The sequence below is a fragment of the Muscardinus avellanarius genome, assembly GCF_963383645.1.
Source record: "Muscardinus avellanarius genome assembly, chromosome: 1".
NCBI classification, from domain to species: domain Eukaryota; kingdom Metazoa; phylum Chordata; class Mammalia; order Rodentia; family Gliridae; genus Muscardinus; species Muscardinus avellanarius.
Window position 1 is genome coordinate 99,203,533 of NC_137786.1, and position 19,667 is coordinate 99,223,199.

At 42.8% G+C, this 19,667-nt stretch overlaps 1 protein-coding gene and 1 pseudogene across 2 annotated transcripts in view; one reads left to right on the plus strand and one right to left on the minus strand.

Annotated features, from left to right (window-relative positions):
• Positions 1-2,991: 2,991 nt before the first annotated feature.
• REEP5 (receptor accessory protein 5) overlaps positions 2,992-19,667 on the minus strand; it is a gene marked incomplete at both ends in the record, with an annotated part of 47,247 nt that continues 30,571 nt past the window's right edge. Inside the window, 3 exons of the mRNA XM_080692990.1 lie at positions 2,992-3,041; positions 5,313-5,481; positions 18,130-18,268. Coding sequence (XP_080549116.1) covers positions 2,992-3,041; positions 5,313-5,481; positions 18,130-18,268 — 358 coding nt within the window. The remainder of the gene's footprint in view (positions 3,042-5,312; positions 5,482-18,129; positions 18,269-19,667) is intronic.
• LOC308270567 (la-related protein 1B-like) lies at positions 8,112-15,411 on the plus strand (annotated as a pseudogene). The gene is made up of 2 exons: positions 8,112-8,175; positions 14,590-15,411. The product of its transcript is annotated as a la-related protein 1B-like (transcript).

Below are 19,667 nucleotides of genomic sequence, written 5' to 3' on the forward strand. Positions count from 1 at the left end.
GATGAAATCCCTGCATTCTACCTCTGAGGTACACCCCCAGCCCTATTTTAGATTCTTTATTTTGAAAAAGGGCCTCACTAAATAGCTGAGGCTGTCCATGAACTGTGATCCTCCTGTCTCAGCCTCCCGAATGCTGGGATTAGAAGCTTGTGCCGCCATGCCCAGCTGGTATAAACTTTTTTAGTCGCATGCTTTCTTTAGAAAGTCTTCCTCTGATAGGCAGTACCCTCTAAGGAACAATTATAAGCAAGGTGAGGAATGGGGTTAATAAAATTCAGTTTTCATTTAACTATATTTCATTTTATTTTGTAGGAAATACACATGAGAGAATATTAAATCCTCTTGTGTATTTACAATGCTCCCGCCTTGTGGGTGGTTTAACTTTCCTCAATTACTCAAGGTCAACCAGTCTTAAAAAAAAAAAAAAGGACAGCACAATAAGTTGTCTTAAGAACAATGCACATAAATTTTACTATAGTATAGTTATAACTGTCCTATTTTATTACTTTACCTAATTTATAAACTTTATCATAGGTATATATGTATTTATAGGAAAAAACTATATATGGGATTCAATACTATCTGCCATTTCAGGCGTCCACTGGAGGTCTTGGAACATAGCCCCCTCACACAAGGGAGGACTGTTATACATCTTTTTTTTTTTTTTTTTCACAGTACCCCAGGGGAATTCTACTTCTGAGCTACACCTCCAGTCCTATTTTATAGTCTTTTTTTATTTCTTGAAACAGGGTCTCACTGAGTTGTGAAGGGCCTAAGTAGCTGAGGCTGTCCACCAACTGCGACCCTCTGGTCTCTGCCTCCCAAATGCTGGAATTACAAGCATGCGCCACCATGCCCGGCCTATTACACATCCATTTATATTTAGTGTATCACATCTTCTTCAAGATAAGGGATAACTTATTTAAAGGCTATGAACATTTTCTGCTGGCTGTGGGTAAAAGATTCTCCCAGAGTGGCAGTAATTTTATTGATATGAATGTCTGAAGTTTTCAGGCAAGGGAAAATTTGTTGTGATAATTGTTTTGAAAAATTTCAACTGTTTAGTAGGAATTCTGTTACTTTATATGCCCTCAAAATACCATTTGTGTACATATGAATGCTTTGTTTTGCCAGACAGAGACTCAATTCATTTTTCAGACACCTAGTCATGACAATATTTTATTTGGGAAACTGAAACAGGAACAGAATTGCTCAACTCAATTTTTGCCGTTAATAGACATTTCAACTGCCAATATCAATTGCTTACAGAGCCACACGCAGAAGCAGCTGTGGTATCAAGGCAACAAAGGAAATTTGCATTTATAACATACTATAGTAGTTCTTACAGTGCCATTCTTACATAATTTGTAAATATGAGCAACATTTTATGCCTCCCCATCTTGTCTGAGATCTTGTACATGATAACAATCTGATCATATATTCTATATAAGTTTGCTAACTCTCATTCTTCCAGCAAAAAGCATACTTTAATTCATGGGAAAGATATTTTAATACTTAAAAAAAACACAGGGCTCATTTTTTAAAAAGTTCATTTTTCTTCAATAATATGCCTAAAATTAACTACCTTTTCCAGGGGGGGAAAAATTCTGACCTATAATAATTGGATCATAATATCCCATATTTGACATATTTGTGTGAGGGGGGGTACTGGGATGGAACCCAGGGACATCCTACCTCTGAGCTACACCCTCGGTCCTGACTCAAAAGGATCCTAACAAAATGATAAAAGTCCAGATCTTCTGGTCCAGAGCTCTACAAGCTGTTTGGCCAGGAATTGGAGGCATTCATTTACATGTTTTTATTCTGTACTTAAAGTATGTAGTCGCATGCAGTTTATCAAGACAAAGAATAAAGATGGGGCGGTCTGCTGTCAGCACTGCCACCCAGATCATGGTGATACCATGCTTCCCCATTCTCCAGAACTACTCTAGAGCTGGCTGTCATCACTGGCACTGTGCTCATGGCATAGACAAGAGCACACAGTAGTCAGGGACGGGCACGTCCGAGGGGTCCTTAAACTGGTCTAAAAAAAGACTGGAGGAAAAACACACAAAACAAGACTAAACCAACGTGTTACTCGTAAAACCAGGAATGGTTTTCCTTTTAGCATCTTAATAATAGATCTAAAGTTTACAGGCAGATAGGACAGTATTATTATTCCTACTAGGAACTGGGGCTGTAGGGTACTGACGCAGCACGTATACACTTTCCAATGTGTCAGAGCGACTGCTCTCAAAGCTGCCCTGGGGCTCAGGTCTACAACACAAGGACGATATATAACCAGCCAGTCTCCCTCAACGTCACTTCTCATTTTGTGTGAATATGAATCACTTGTGTGAATTTTCTGAAGTGTTATTTAGCAGATCCACCAGCAAAATAGAACGGTATCTTCGGCAGGTGCTCTTATTGTATGGAAGTTATAAATGGCATGGCCAGCCTTCTCTTGGCCCCTTCTCCCATGGCATTATACAACATTTCTGTGTGTGTGTGTGTGTGTGTGTGTGTGTGTGTGTGTGTGTGTGTACACATATATATGTGCATAAATACATTAAAACATTTAAGAATTATATGAAGTTTTACTTTACACGAAACAGAACTATGAGGATTTCCTAAGTGTTAAATACAGGGAACAATGCATGCAGAGTAAGCTCAGTCAAGTACAGAGCCTGTGGGATAGATCATTTTATTTAGCTTACATTTCCTGTAGGATAGTAACACATGTCTTTTCCTACCTAGAGGCAAAATATATTTTCAAAAATTTAGATACTGCCCACTGCTTTAAACTTAAATGTTCCCTATGTATACAGACAGTGAAAGTAAGCAAAGAAAAAAAAACTTACAACACATTCCATTTTTGACCTATCAAAATGTTTCCAAGGCAACATTATTAAAATGATTACACCACAGTCCCTAGAATAACACACGCTCTAGAGGAGCTGCAGAGCGCAGGAAGCGCCATCCGGTCCTGGCTCAGGTGCTCTTCTTTTCTTCACCCAGCAAATTCACGGTAGCTTTCTTGGCTGTTCAGAAGGAAAGACAATTTTATCAAAATTTCTTTGTTATAGCACTGTGCCAATGTAGCCACTAGACCACAAGACTCGCTGACTCGTGCAGGCGAGAGCAATGAGGTTTGTGGTCAGGGTGTCCAGGAAATGACCCAGGCATCTCTTCAGAACACAAATCCTGAAGGGAGTGGTGAGTTGGCCGGGCCACCCTCCCCCCTCATGCCATTTTGGCATGGGGCTGTAACTATTTTCTGTATTTCTATTTTCTGTATTTCGAATCTTTTTAATAAACTTCTTTAAATCTTAAAAAAAAGAACACAAATACTGAAGACTTGAGCAAAGTTCCTGAGGGTCATCCAGCCTCACCTTTGAGGCAACTGCGTCACCTAAACACTTCTGTTGTCCTTTAAGTATGAAAAAAAGCAGACTCCTTTCAAGTAGTGTTCTTTTGTACAATCACATTCTCATTTGCTTGCCGTAAGATTTCACTACCATCAATCTGATGACTGCTACGCCATGACATCTACCCATTCTAGCACTAGAAATCCGTGTAGGCTCACCGTGCCATTGTTCCCCTGTGATGGAAGTGGCTGGAATGTGCTGTAAGAACCAGCGCCATGTGCAACGGAGGGTGGGGGAAAGTGGTCTGGAAGCCTCCAGTGAGTCTCAAACTGCAGCTGCTTCTGACAGAGACCAGGAGTCCCTCTTTGTCCACCAGCTGCCTGACAGCTGTCCCCCCCAACCCCCGGCTTTTTTTGTGGGTCTGGAGATGGAACCCAGAGGCATTTGACCTCCGAGGTATATCCCCTGCCCTATTTTTTTTTTATTCTTTATTTGAAACAGGGTCTAAGTTGCAGAGAGCCTCACCAAGTAGCTGAGGCTGTCCACGAACTGCAATCCTCCAGTCTCAGCCTCCCAAATGCTGGGATTGCAAGCGTGTGCCACCACAACTGGCCAGCCTTTCCCTTTTACTCAATTAAAATTGCAAACCAAGTCAGGTGTGGTGGTGCACACTTGTAATCCTAGCTCTTTGGAGGCTGAGACAGGAGGATCGCACAGGTTAGAAGCCAGCCTCAGCTACTCAGTGAGGCTCTCAGCAACTTAGTGAGACCCTGTTTCCAAACAAAGTATAAAATAGGTCTGGAGTGTAGACCATGGGTAGAAAGCCCCTGGGTTCCATCCCCAGTACCACAAAAATAGATAGATAAATAAATAAATAAATAAATAAATAAATAAATATAGCAAACCAGAGGGGTGTGGTTACAGATTCCAGGATTTTAGAAATTGGAGAAAAGTAGTCAGGTATGGTGGTACATGCCTGTAATCCCAGGATGTAGGCGCCTGAGGACTGCAGGTTCCTGGCTAGCCTCAACAATTGAGTGAGGCCCTTAGCAATTTAGTGAGACCCTCTTTCAAAATGAAATATAAAATAGGGCTAGGGGTGTAGCTCAGAGGTAGAATGTCCCCTAGATCCAATCATCTTATACCAAAAAAAAAAAAAAGAGTCACAAAAGCCAAATGGCGCACACTTGTAACGGAGCACTTGGGAGGCTGAGACAGAGGATCATGGGTTCGAGATCAATCTCAGCAACTAACCAAGATCTTGTTTCAAAATAAAAAAATAAGCTGGGCGTGGTGGCGCACGCTTGTAATCTCCGCACTTGGGAGGCTGAGACGGGAGGATCACACAGATTCAAAGCCAGCCTCAGCTACTTAGTGAGGCACTCCACAATTTAGTGAGACCCTGTTCCAAAATAAAGAATAAAAAATTGGGCTGGAGTATAGCTCAGAGTTAGAATACCCCTAGGTTCAATCGCCAGTACCTCAAAACCAAAAAACCAAAAAACCAAACTCGGTCCCCATCCTTCTCTCCAAATGCTTCCTCTCCATTGCTGCTCTGGGGCCAGCTTTCTCAAGCGGTGGTTGGTCTTTCTCCCATGACCCTAATACACTGGGTTTGGAAATCTGGAAGGTGCTCTGTTCTGCAACAATCCTATTGCTTCTACCTTCAAAATAATTACTGCTAGTATGGCAAACCAAAGTCCTATCATTATCTCTGGCCAGATTACTGCAGGGTGTGTGTGTGTGTGTGTGTGTGTGTGTGTGTGTGGTGTGCGTGTGTGTCTATATTACTGCAGTGTGTGTGTGCGCGTGGCTGTGTCTATATTACTGCAGGGTGTGTGTGTGTGTGTGTGGTGTGCGTGTGTGTCTATATTACTGCAGTGTGTGTGCGTGCATGGCTGTGTCACATCTTCACATGTGGGGCTATTCTGCGCCGGCTCTTACCTTCTTTAGCGATGGCATCCGCGGTCTCTTTGGCTTTGTCCTTCAGGTCCTTCACCACGCTGTCTACCTGGGACTGGTGCTTCAGGAAGAAGGGACGGATGATGCGTCTGTAGAGCAGCTCGGCCCCGTTGGAAGGGCTGGGGGCCATGCACCACAGCAGGAAGCCGCACTGCAGAGGGAGGCAAGCACTGGTGAGGGCGTCCAGAGCCGCCACCCCCCACGCTCTGGATTTCCCCAGTGACAGTCCCAGCATTTTAACGGTAGGCTTTTCTCAGATGGAAAAAAATGTGCCCAGTAATGAGCTATTAAGGATAAGCCAACTGGAAAAGGATAAAACATACCAGATCCTTTTTAGTTTATAACCCCAACAGGCTTTTATTTTCTAATTCTTAAAAATCAATTTAAGAAAATGCAGCCCTTATCTGTGTGTATAAAGCCGTGTACACACAGGCCTGATCTCTAGGGGCCTCTTCTCAAGTAGGACGGCCTGGGTGAGTTTGTCATGCTTCTCCGTGCTATTAGAGTAAACACTCTGAACTGTGTGTGTAGCACTGGGGATGGGACCTAGGGCATTCAGCCTCCGAGCTCCACTCCCCAGCCCTGGTTTTTATTCTTTCTTTTGAAACAGGGCCTCACTAAATAGCCGAGGCTGTAGGCAAATGTCAATCCTCTGGTCTCCGCCTCCCGAGTGCTGGGATTACCAGTGTGCGCCACCACACCCGGCTCTGAACATTTTAAAATCCTTAGCCTTTAAGGGATCTTCGCAGTTCACCATCTTTCACTGTTTTTTGTTGTTGTTTTCTACTGTTGTCTTTTTGATACAAGGGATTGAACCCGGGGCAGCATTTCTATCTATCTCTGAGCCATACTCCCAGCCCTATTTTATTTAATTTTTACTTAATTTTTTGGTATTGGGGATTGAACTCAGGGACATTCTACCTCTGAGCTCTACTCCCAGGCCTATTTATTTATTTATTTATTTATTTATTTATTTATTTATTTATGGTGGTACTGGGGTTCCTGGAAGCCCTTCTACCTCCGGGCTACACTCCCAGACCTATTTTTATATTTTTATTTGGAAACAGGGTCTCTTAAGCCACAGCAAGCGGCTGACTTCGAACCTGCGCAATCCTGTCTCCGCCCCCCAAGCATGGGGATTACAAGTGTGCACCGCCACGCCCAGCTTATTTTTTATTTTGAAACAAATTGATGAATTGCTGAGGCTGCCCTCCAACTTGTGATCCTCCTGCTTAAGCTCCTAAGTACTGGGATGATAAGGTATGCACCACCACACTCAGCTACCTTCTCTTGCTTTTTTTTTTTTTTTTTTTTTTTGGTGGTACTAGGGTTGGAACCCAGAGGCTTCCTACCTCTGGTTCTACTCCCAGACCTGTTTTATATTTTATTTGGAAACAGGGTCTCACTAAGTAGCTGAGGCTGGCTTTGAACCTGTGCGATCCTCCTTTCTCAGTCTCCCAAGCGCAGGCGCCACCACGCTCGGCACCCTTCTCTTGCTTTAAACGTAGATACTTTCCTTTCTTCTACTCTTCTTCCCTCCCTCCACCCTCCCCCATCCGCCTCCCCCTTTCTCTCCCTCCCTTCTTTCCTTCTGAGATAAAAAGTTGACAAAAATTCTGTCCTAATATCTTACTTAAAAAAAAAAAAAAAAAAGGTTTTGCTAGGCATGCCTATAATCCCAGCAATTTGAGAGGCTGAGGCAGGAAGATCCCAAGTTGGAGGCCAGCCTGGGAAACTTAGTGAAATCCTGTCTCAGAAAAATAAAAAAAATTAAGCTGTGTGTGGTGGTGCACGCTTGTAATCCCCGCGCTTGGGAGGCTGAGACAGGAGGATGGCGCAGGTTCGAAGCCAGCCTCAGCTACTTAGTGAGGCTCTCAGCAACTTAGTGAGACCCTATTTCCAAATCAAGTATAAAATAGGTCTGGGAGTATGGCCTGGAGGTAGAAAGCCCCTGGGTTCCACCCCCAGTACCACAAAAATAAATAAATAAATAAATGAATAAATAAATAAATAAATAAAATAAAATATTTTAAAAGGCTGGGGTGTAGCTCACAGTGTTAGGGCACTTGCCTAGCATGCTCAAGGCCCTGAGTAAAGTCCCCAGTAAAATACACACACAAAAAAAGTCTATCATTAATTCAAATAATAAATACAACTCAGCACTTCAAGTTAGCTAAGCAATCTATTCCTCCATAACATAACAAGGAACTATTCATTTCCCTAGAAAGCTAAGTAAACAACATACTAGGTTATTCTAGTTCAAAAGATTCTAAACATACTCTTTTTCCTCCTCCTCCCTCCTTCCTTACTTCTTTTGTTTTTGTTTTTTGTGTGTGTATGTGGTACTGGGGGTTGAACCCAGGGGCATTCTACCTCCAAGCTACACTCTAGCCTTTTTTTTGTTTTGAAACAGGGTGTCTGGTGGCTGAGGCTGTCCTCAAACCTGTGATCCTCCTGTCTCAGCCTCCCAAGTACTGGGGTGGCAGGTGTGCACTCCACACATGGCCCTAGGTGACTCTTCATAAAGCAGAAATCACTTTCAGGGAAGCTAGAGAGAAGACAGGAACCATAAAAGACTTTAAATAATGTGAAGGGAACCTGCAGAGTAGTGGACAGGGTTGGGAATTGGGGAAGGGGAGGAGGAGGGCTGAGGAAGGAAAGAGATCAAATTAATACAATGACAACACCTGACGGCAGCACTATCAAGTTCATCAACATGTGCAGGGAGAGAGGAGGGTGGAGGGTTGGGATACAGAAGGACATTCGCCAAGAGCCGTGTGCATGGGTCTGTATCACAACCTCAGTATGATGTGTAACTGTAGTGCACTAATAAACGCAACAGACAGTAAAATACCAATTCAGAAAAAATTACTTCCAGAGATTACAAAATCTGTAGTTTTGTAACTTTTTCTTTAAGAAAAACCTCTCAACCTCTTAAGCTTTGAGTCTAACTCTATGGGCTTAGTCATTATTCTAAATCAAGGATTACATTCCAATGACCAAGAAGCTACAATGTCTTTCTGTAAAGTTTGATTTAGCAATGCAAAACTGGCAATGAGCTGGCAGAGGCCAGAGAGCTTGAGCACAAATGTGCACACAGCCCACTCCATCAGCACTGTGTTGGTTCCAGGGAATTTGCATTACATTCTGAACTCATATCATACTCAAAATACAAAACAAAAGCTGAGCCAGGTACAGTGGCACACACTTGTAATTCCAATGTTTGGAAGACTGAGACGGGAGGATTGCAGGTTCATGGCCACCCTCAGCAACTCAGTGAGGTCCTGCACAACTTAGTGAAACCCTGTTCCAAAATAAAAAAATAAATAAACTGGGTGTGGTGACACACAATTGTAATCCCAGGACTTGGGAGGCTGAGACAGTAGGAAGTGGGTTTGTGGCCAGCCTCTGCAACTTAGTGAGACCCTATTTCAAAATCAAGAATAAGCCGGGTGTGGTGGCACACACTTCTAATTCTAGCATTTGGAGGCTGAGATAGGAGGATTGCGATTCACAGACAGCCTCAGCTACTAGTGAAGTCCTGTTTCAAAATAAAGAATAAAAAATAGGGGACCCAGATCAAAATGAAAATAAATAAATGAAGGAAAGAAGGAAGGGCAGGGTGTGTAGCTCAAAGGTACAATGCCCCTGGGTTCAATCCCCAGCAACACACACACACACACACACACACACACACACACACACACACACGGAGGAGATGGAGGAGATACAAAAAGAGCTGGGCACAGTGCCCATGCCTGTAGTCCTAGCTACTCAGGAGGCTGAGGCAGGAAGATTGCTTGAGCCCAAGAGTTTGAGAACAGACTTGGTACTATAGCAAGACCAAGCATCAAATTAAAACAAACAAAAAAAGTTCAATTTTTCAGGAATGGTTCATTCATGAAAAAACAGATGCCCATATCAGACCCATAGGCATCAAGGTGGAGTGAAAATGATTCCCTGGATTAAGAATCAGAAAAGGTAGAGTTGCCGGGCGTGGTGGCGCACGCTTGTAATCCCCGCGCTTGGGAGGCTGAGACAGGAGGATCGTGCAGGTTCGAAGCCAGCCTCAGCTACTTAGTGAGACCCTGTTTCCAAATAAAATATGAAATGGGTCTGGGAGTATAGCCAGGAGGTAGAAAGCCTCTGGGTTTCACCCCCAGTACCACCAAAAAAAAAAAAAAAAAAAAAAAAAAAAGAAGAGGTAGAGTCTGTTTTATGATTAAGAATCAGAAGAGGAGCCGGGCATGGTGGTGCATGCTTGCAATCCCAGCATCCTGGAGGCTGCCCACAAAAAAAAAAAAAAAAAAAAAGAATCAGGTCTGTTTTATGATTTTAGGCAATTCAGCCTCTCTATGAGTCTTTTTTTTTTTTTTTTTTTTTTGCTGTTCTGGGAATGGAACCCAGGGGCATTCGACCTCCGAGCTATACGCCCTGCCCTATTTTTTATTCTTTATTTTGAAACTGGGTCTCACTGAGTTGCAGAGGGCTTCACAAAGTAGCTGAGGCTGTCCACGAACCGCGATCCTCCGGTCTCAGCCTCCCGAATGCTTGGATTACAAACATGCGCCACCACGCCCAGCTCAAATTAATATATTTTTTAAAAGCAATAGTATAAAGTTCTTACTATTGTTGAAAATTCCTAAAACATTACCTACCTGTGTAGCTGCCAACTCTTTAGCAATCCAGCCATGACGATTATCTTTTCTGGATGAATTAAAACAAGACTATCGATGGCACCAGAGTCAAAGTGCCTACTTTTTTTCCCTCTTCTATGTGATTACTTTGTAGGCTGTTAATTTAGTACTTTCTGGTACCCTCTAGCTACTGTCTTGAGACAGTAAAATAATTACTGCTCTCTACCTACATCCTAGCACTTGCCAGTTCTCAAATGAAATCATCTTCTTATAATAAGAAGTAAAGTTAATTACCATAAAACTCTCAAGATGATATTCAGTTGCCAGCTTTTACGACTCCCTCCTCCTCCTCCTCCTCCTCCTCCTCCTCCTCCTCCTCCTCCTCCTCCTCCTCCTCCTCCTCCTCTTCTTCTTCTTCTTCTTCTTCTTCTTCTTCTTCTTCTTCTTCTTCTTCTTCTTCTTCTTTTTTTGGTGGTACTGGGGTTCCTGGAAGCCCTTCTACCTCCGGGCTACACTCCCAGACCTATTTTTTTTTATATTTTTGAAACAGGGTCTCTTACGCCACTGGCTTCGAACCTGCACAATCCTCCTGTCTCCACCTCCCAAGCGCAGGGATTACAAGTGTGCGCCACCACGCCCGGCACCAACTCCCTCTTCTTAATCAATGGAACTATTCCTCAGCCCAGGAATACCCTGCGTTTATTAAAGTTGCCCATACAGGTTTGACCTTTCATCAAGCTGTGCCGAGTGCCAGCCTACAGAACCACGAGGACAAACCCACGCTTAACCTGCAGTTCAGACAAAGAGCGTATGAGATTTCAACTGGACTCTTGTGACACAGACACATGAGCCCATAAATTACAGCAGGCCAGACAAGCCCAGCTCTGATTCCAATACTACTGCCATCTGATTTTCCTTCAGAAAAGGTATTTCCAGATTATAGATATACTTATCTCACACATGGGACTATCCTGGTCAGAGGTGAGGGTTAATGCAAAAAAAAAAAAAAATTATTACAACACTTACTTCCTAATACACTGCAATGACTTGGTCAGAAACCTGTCTCAGAAAGCCTTTGCAATGCAGCCACAAGAAGAGCCATGGACTAAATTTTAAACCAGTTGCTCAAGCGTGGTGGTATACCCTTGTAATCCCAGTACTTGGGAGACTGAGACAGGAGGATCTCAGGTTCAAAGCCAGCCTCAGCAACTTAGCAAGGCTCTCAGAAACTTAGTGAGACCCTGTTTCCAAATAAGAAATAAAATCAGGCTAAGGATGTAGCTCAGAGGAAGAATATCCCTGGAACCCCCAGGGCCACATAAAATAAATGAACGAATAAATGAATGAATAACTAAAGCCAGTTGCTCAAACCAGGTGTGGTGGCATATGCTTGTAGGTCCAGCTACTCAGGAGGCTGAGACAGGAGGACTGGCGGAGCTCAGAGGTTCCAGGCCAGTTTGAGCAACAGAGCAAGACCCTGTCTCAGGGGGAAAACAAATGCTCAGCCCATACAAATAACAGCCAAAAAAGCGAATGTTAAGGGGAAGATTTCCTGATCTTTCTGGCTTCCTACAAAGATTAAAAAGATAAATGCTATGCTCTCTGTCAATGCGAGAAACAATAAATGTAACTATCTGGATCAACTTAAACCTGCAAGTTTAAACCTGCAGTACTATGCAAACTTTGTTCTAGAAATAAATTTAGAAAATGATTTGAGGGTAAACATGAGGTACAAGGATATCATTGCAACAGTACTTACAGCAAAAGAAATGTCTTAAATTGCTCTCAATAGGAAAATGGGTAAATTACTATTTAACAGATTGGACAGCTATGTCAAATAATGAACACACACACACACACACACACACACACACACACACACACAGTGGATCAATTAAAAAGAGAGAAATAAGGCCGGGTGTGATGGCTCACACTTGTAATCCCAGCATTTGGGAGGCTGACAGGAGGATTGCAGGTTCGCAGACAGCCTCAACTACTTAGGCCTTTTGCAACTCAGTAAGACCCTTTTTCAAAATAAAGAATAAAATATAGGGCTGGAGGTGTAATTCAGAGATAGAATGCCCCTGGGGTTCCCATCTCCAGTACCAGAAAAATAAAAATATAAAAATAAAAAAAGAAATACAAAATTGTATGTATTGTATGTGGTTTTACCCTTACGCAAATGATTAAGATATATCTATATACTATATGTTTTGGGGGGATATTTATATATACAGACAATATATTTGCACACTAAACAAAAAGAAAGACTATTCCAAGATGTTAACAGTGGTAAAATTAAAAATATTATTTTCGAGCCAGGCGTGGTGGCACACGCTTGTAATCCCAGTATTCAGGAGGCTGAGACAGGAGGATCGCGGTTTGCCGACAGCCTCAGCTACTTAGTGAAGCCCTCTGCAACTCAGTGAGACCCGGTTTCAAAATAAAGAATAAAAAATAGGACAGGGGGTGTAGCTCGGAGGTCAAATGCCCCTGGGTTCCATCCCCAGACACACACACACACAATATATATATATATATATATTTTTTTTTTCCCTTCACTATCTAACCCCCCCCCCCCGCCCGCAAATAGCATGATAGCAAGGACTTTTAGTCACCAAACTATCCTACAGACCTAGAACATAATATGGGACATAAGGTTTGTAAATAAATATCATTCTGAGGTGGGTGTTATGGCACACGCTTCAAAATAAAGAATGAGTCAAGTGTGGTGGCGCACGCTTGTAATCCCAGCATTTGGGAGGCTGAGACAAGAGGATCTGGGTTTGTGGACAGCCTCAGCTACTTAGTGAGACCTTTTGCAATTCAGCAAAACTCTGTTTCAAAATAAAGAATAAAAAAAATATGGGGCTGGGGTGTAGCTGGGAGGTAGAATGCCCCTTGTTTCCATCCTCAGTACCACAAAAATAAAATAAATAAATAAAAATAAAATAAAAAATAGGGCTGGGGGGGTTGTAGTTCAGAGACCTCAGAGATAAAATGCCCTTGGGTTCTATCCCCAGTACAGAAAAAAAAAAAAAAAAAACTGCCAGCATAGATTTTAATTATTTCAATGATATTATCTCACCAATACCATGACGCTGTGTACCTGGAGACTACTAATGGATGCACATTCATTTTACCATTTGGGAAGAAAATTTGCTACAAGGCAACTTTTTAAATGTACTTCAAAATTAAATGAGTCAGTGACTGTCTCTTATTCTGGACCCTCTTCATACCTCTGTGGTCTCCAACTAGCAGAGGTGAACAGGGAGGCCAGAGTGAAGCCTGCTCATGTTTTAGAAGTCTGAGACCAGGTACTGTGAGCAGGTGGGTCCACACAAAAGCCAAGTTTCTTTCCATGAGACACTTCACTGTAAGCTTAATGCCAAAGAATGGATCTTATTATGGGCTTCAAATTTATCAGAAGTTTAAAATATGCATTTCCAAATTAAAGACTGTAAAAAAAATTCTTTTGTGTGTGGTACTAGGGATGGAACCCAGAGGATTTCTACCTCCAGGCTACCTGTTCTAAATCTATTTTATATTTTATTTGAAAACAGGGTCTCACTAAGTTGTTGAGAGCCTCACTAAGTAGCTGAGGCTGGCTTTGAATCTGCCTGATCCTCCTGTCTCAGCCTCCCAAGTGCTAGGATTACAAGAGTGTGCCACAACCCTTGGCTTGTAAGAATATTTTTATAAATGCAAAATGTCTTTGAATAACAAAAACAAACTTATCCAGCAATCTTTAAAACCTTAAATCTCCCCACAGTGCTCTTCTGGTTGTGGTGTGTGTGTGTGTGTGTGGTAATGGGGACTGAACCCAGGGGCATTCTACCTCCAAGTTACACCCCTGGCCCAATTTTTCTTTATTTTGAAACAAGATCTCAGTAAGTTACAGACAGCCTCACTAAGTAGGTGAGGCTGGCCCCACAATCTGAGATCCTCCTGTTTCAGCTTCCCAAATACTACGATTACAAGTGTGCGCCAACACACCTGGATTTCTTTCTTTCTTTTTTTTTTTTTTTTTTTTTTTTTTTTTGCAGTACTGGGGATGGAACCCAGGGGCATTTGTCCTCTGAGCCACACCACCTGCCCTATTTTTATTCTTTATTTTGAAACAGAGTCTCACTAAGTTGCAGAGGGCTTCACTAAGTAGCTGAGGCTAATCGCAAACCACAATCCTCCCGAATGCTGGGATTACAAGTGTGCGCCACCATGCCCAGCTTCTAAACCCTATTTTTTAAAAAAATTCTTTTTATTATTTTGAAACAGGGCCTCACTGAGTAGCTGAGGCTCTCAGTGAACCGTGATCCTCCTGTCTCAGCCTCCCAAATGCTGGGATTACAAGCATGCGTCACTACACCCAGCTTTCTCGTCCAGATTTTTTCTGTTTGCTTTGAAAGAAAAAACCTTTTCATAAAAGGCTTTCTGGGGGCCAAGCCCGAGGCTGGTGGCACTGAGTGGGCTCCTCCATCAGGCAGTCAGGCCAGTGTGCAGCGCTCAACTGTCTCAGAGTGTCACCAGCCAGCCAAGGAAATAAGAAGCCACCAATTAGAAAAGAAAAAGAAAGCTAAACAGAAATAACAGTGAGAGCAAAGAGAACCAGGAAACAAAATGAGATCATTTTGTTGAAAATGTCAGTGATGACGAGGCTCAGTTAAGTAACCAAGGAAAAAAAGCTAATACGCACAAGTGGTACTACTCCACTTAGATGGCCTCAGACCACACAGCCAAGAAAGACCTGGGTCCCAGAGCAACTCAAGATGTCAAGCAGAAGCCAATACATCCGCACATAATACTACGAGAAGTGACAGGCAGTTAGAGGGGCGACGGAGAGAGGAGAGATGATCAGGATGAAGTGCCCAGAGCAAGACGTGAGGGTGGTAACGTCCAAGGTTCCTTCAGAGCCAAGGAGAGGCAGAGAGAATTCTCAACTGAACTTTGATTATTCGTATGGTTACTGAGAACACAGTGAAAGGACTGAGCAGCCATTTCAGACAGACCTTAATACCAGTATAATGTACCACTATGATGGTGCAGGCACACAAGGGTATCCTGTAGAAGAAGCGTTGCTTAAGGAGCATGTTAAATGTCAAGATGAATTTTACTTCAGTATAGACAATTTGGAGTGTGCTTTCTTTCTCCAGAGGAAGATGGATGCACAAGGCTTCTGGCCTATATTGCAGGATTTCATCGTGTGTGGGCTCTCACTACCAACCTCAAATCTCATTCTAGAGGCACTGGAGGATAGCACAGAAGTTGAAGTAGTGGACGAGAAAATGAGAAAAAAGGTAGAACTGAAAACTGGCCAATCCCAGGCCCTCCCATGAAATGTGCCACAAACGGACTTTTCTGAACTAATCGATTGCCCAGAACTCGTGCCAGCCTCTGGCTCAGTCAGGGTGATGATCCACTGCGGCTCTTGGATGTCATGTGATTGAATATGCCGTGGACTAGGTGACTCACCAAACTACTGTGAAAATGGAAAAAACTGCACTGCAAAAGCCAAAGTGACCAGAACGTCTTCTGCACAGGAATGTCCGCCCCCAGCCCTCCGGGAGGAGGGGCCAGCACCACAGGGGACATACCACCTGTGTACGAAGGCAGACCAGAAGATGGCTGCTGTTTTTATAGGAGCTGCCCTATAACTGGACTAGACTGTATGGACTACTTTTATTCATGGTAGGAAAGTGAATTATTGTCATTGTAGAAATATTGCTTCTCTTTTGTTTGCAGGCGTATGTGCATGTATCTGGGTGAATAAAGCAGAGAGGATTCATAACATTTCCCAGACTGTTAGGTCCTTTGCTATGAATTGCCCTAGAATTTAACATAATACACATTATATAACTCACATGTTATGATGTTGTATGTGGACTATAAGATGTGATACTTAAGAGGTAAGAAATTTAAGAAAAATGGCTATTTTTTCCATTGCTCTTGAGAATGTATTTTTGATAAATCAGTATAAGAAAACTGGCCATCAGGAAAGCACTGATGATGGACAGTCTCACAAATATCTCTGTTCCTTTCTCCCTGTCAACCCTCTGCTTCTAATCACAGCAAGCAGCTTGGGCAAGCATTTAAAAGTTGAAGAAATATGACTTTTGTGTGGGGGGGGGAGGGGGGGTACTGGGGGTAGAACCCAGGGGCTTTCTACCTCCGGGCTATACTCCTAGACCTATTTTATATTTTTTATTTGGAAACAGGGTCTCACTAAGTTGCTGAGAGCCTCACTAAGTAGCTGAGGCTGGCTTCGAACCAGTGTGATCCTCCTGTCTCCTCCTCCCAAGCGCGGGGATTACAAGCGTGCGCCACCACGCCCAGCACTGTTTTTTAAAGATTTAATGGTCAGCTGGGCGTGGTGGTGCACGCTTGTAATCCCTGCGCTTGGGAGGTGGAGACAGGAGGATCGCACTGGTTCAAAGCCAGCCTCGTTGGCTTAAGAGACCCTGTTTCCAAATAAAAAAGTTAAAAAATAGGTCTGGGAGTGTAGCCCGTGGGAGTGTATCCCAGAGGTAGAAGGGCTTCCAGAAACCCCAGTACCACCAAAAAAAAAAAAAAAAAAAAAAAAAGATTTAATGGTCAATTGTAATAAGTTAAGATTTATTTTTGTGTAAACTTGGAGTTCAAGATGACATTTTGTTTTGTTTTGTTTTGTTTTAATGCGGGTCTGGGGATGGAACTCAGGGGCATTTGACCTCCGAGCTACACCCCCTGCCCAATTTTTTAGTCTTTATTTTGAAACAGGGTCTCACTGACTTGCAGAGGGCCTCACTAAGTAGCTGAGGCTGTTCGCAAACCGTTCGGGAGGCTGATCTTCTGGTCTCAGCCTCCCGAATGCTGGGATTACAATCATGCACACCATTCCACGGTTTGCTATACTTTTTTCTAACTCTAAGGCTTTGGCGTACAAGTCCTGTCCTTGGGATAAGGGCAGTTGCTTCCCCACCTGTGCTGCTCCAATCCCTAGACCTGTGAATGGCAGCCAAGGGGCATCTCTTTCTCATGCTGCTTTGGGAATGGTGAAGTAAAAGGGTGAAGCCGAGACCCAGGAAGCTATTTTGTGGATGGAGAGTCATTAACTGGCGCTCCTCTATTGTCCAGGGCTCTTCATCCCACAACTCAACCATTCCCTACCATCGCTGACTAAGACACACTGACTGAGTGAGGCTTTCCTCCAGCCCAGTGCCAGACAAAGTAGCTGAAACCCCAGGAGGAAAATAAGCTTGCAGGCCAAGATAATAAGATACTTGATGAGCATACCATTTTGAAAGGAAAACAACATGATTAACTACAGATGCATCAGGAGCAAAAATATTAGAAATGACTAACCAAGAATTTTTAAATATTCTGCTCATCATAATAAACAAAAGAAATTATCAATGATATGAACAAAAACAAGGAAACACAGAAAAGAGCCAAACAAAAAGAATTCATTTGTTAAAAAAGTACAGTAGACCTTAGCCAGGCATGGTGGCGCACACTTGTAATCCATACTTGGGGGGCTGAGACAGGAGGATTACAGGTTTGAAGTCAGCCTCTGCAATTTTGCAAAACCCTTTAAAAAAAAAAAAAGTAAGACCCTGTTTAAAAATTAAAAATAAAAAGGGCTTGGGTGTATAACTCAGAGGTAGAATACCCCTGGGCTCAACTCCCAATTCCACAGAAATAAAAAAGAAGTTGTGAACATTTTCATTTTCACTCACCTCTGGCACAAGTCAGGAGTCCAGACACGTCCTATAGCAATGAAATAAGCATTTTTCCTTCCAGAAGTAGTGACTCCTGCTCACCATGGGAATAACTGATAACCTGCTGAAATCTGCAAAGCTGCTCCATGAAAGTCAGGCAATACTGCATGAAGACAGGAGCTCAGTGAGCTCACAGCAGTACTTGTGCTGGGTTATAGTAGAGTACTGCCAACCTTTAGGGTTATCAAAACCTCAACACATAACTCCTTTGGCTGTTTCCAAGACAGAGTACAAAGGAAGTTAGACTTGAATTCTGTTGTCTTATTTATAACCTGAGACAGAACAACAAATGTCACATTAAAGAATCTGCTCTTATTCCTGTACAAAGATCCTGAGCCGAAGCTTTAATGGTAGGGAAAAAGCAAATAAATACATGAAAGAAACAGAGAGGTCTAGAAGCCAACGTACCTTCAGCATGTAGTAGAAGGGGAACCACGACAGGAAGAGATCAGAGAAGAATTCAGCAATGCTGAACACACCATACACCACCCAGTAGGTCAGCCACTGGGTATCATCATCTTTGTTGGGACTCTCTATGGCTTTCATTCTGAAAGGCAATACAAGAGAAAGTATATCACTTAGGAAGAGCTCAAGAAAATATTTCCCTCCTTCCTTTCGTGATAATAGGGATTGAACCCAGAGGCATTCTACCTCCAAGATACACCCCTAGAGCTTGTAATCCCAGTACTTGGGAGGCTGAGACAGGAGGATGACAGTTTCGCAGCCAGCCTGAGTATCTTAATGAGGCCCTCCACAACTTAGTAAAACCCTGTTTCAACATTTAAAAAAAGACAAGCATGGTGGTGCACGCTTGTAATCCCAGCATTTGGGAGGCAGAGACTAGAAGATCTCAGTTTGTGGATAGCCTCAGCTACTTAGTGAGGCCCTGCGCAACACAGTGAGACTTGTTTCAAAATAAAGAATAAAAAAATAGGGTAGGGGGTGTAGTGCAGAGGTCGAATATCCCTGGTTCCATCCCCAGAACCACAAAATAAAGAAATAAGTAAGTAAATAAAATAAAAATTAAACTAAAAAATAAGGTTGGGGGTGTAGCTCAGAAGTATTACAATGCCCCTAGGTTCCATCCCCAGTACTGCAAAAAATAAAAATAAAATAAAATAGGGCTGGGCGTGTAACTCAAGGTAGAATGCTCCTGGATTCCATCCCAGTACCACTATATAGATATATATTTTTGTTTGTTTGTGAAACAAGGTCTCACTAGGTTGCTAAGCACTTCACTAAGTTGCTGAGGCTGATCTTAAACCCGAAGCCAGGCGTGGTGGTGCACGCTTGTAAACCCCACACTTGGGAGGCTGAGACAGGAGGATCGCACAGGTTTGAAGCCAGCCTCAGATATTCAGTGAGGCTCTCAGCAACTTAGTGAGGCCCTGTTTCCAAATAAAATATAAAATAGGTCTGGGAGTATAGCCCGGAGGTAGAAAGCCTCTGGGTTCCACTCCCAGTACCACCAAAAAAAAAAAAAAAAAAAAAAAAGGGGAGAGAGAGAGAATAACTATTGAAAACATACTGGCTACCCCTGTAAAATCAGCACCCCAAAGACAAGTTGCTGATTCATCCACTAAAAACATCCTTGTAAAGTTAATTAGAAGCAGCCATGTGTTTTGAGAAAATAATCAGAGGGAAAGGTTATAGCTGAGTGAGGCAAATGCGCTATCATGTATTAAAGTGATGGAGTCAATGCCTGGTTTTTTTGTTTTGTTTTTATTTTTTGGTGGTGCTAGAAATTGCATTCTACCTCTGAGCAACACCCCCAACACTTTTAGTTTTTTAGATTGAAACAAGGTCTCGCTAAGTTTCTGAGGTTGGTCTTGAACCTGTGATCCTCAAGTCTCAGCCTCCCAGGTACTGGGATTATAGGCATGTGCCACCATTCCCAGCTGTAAATTCTGCTTTGAACGTCAAGAAGGGGCAAAAGGTTTTCACTT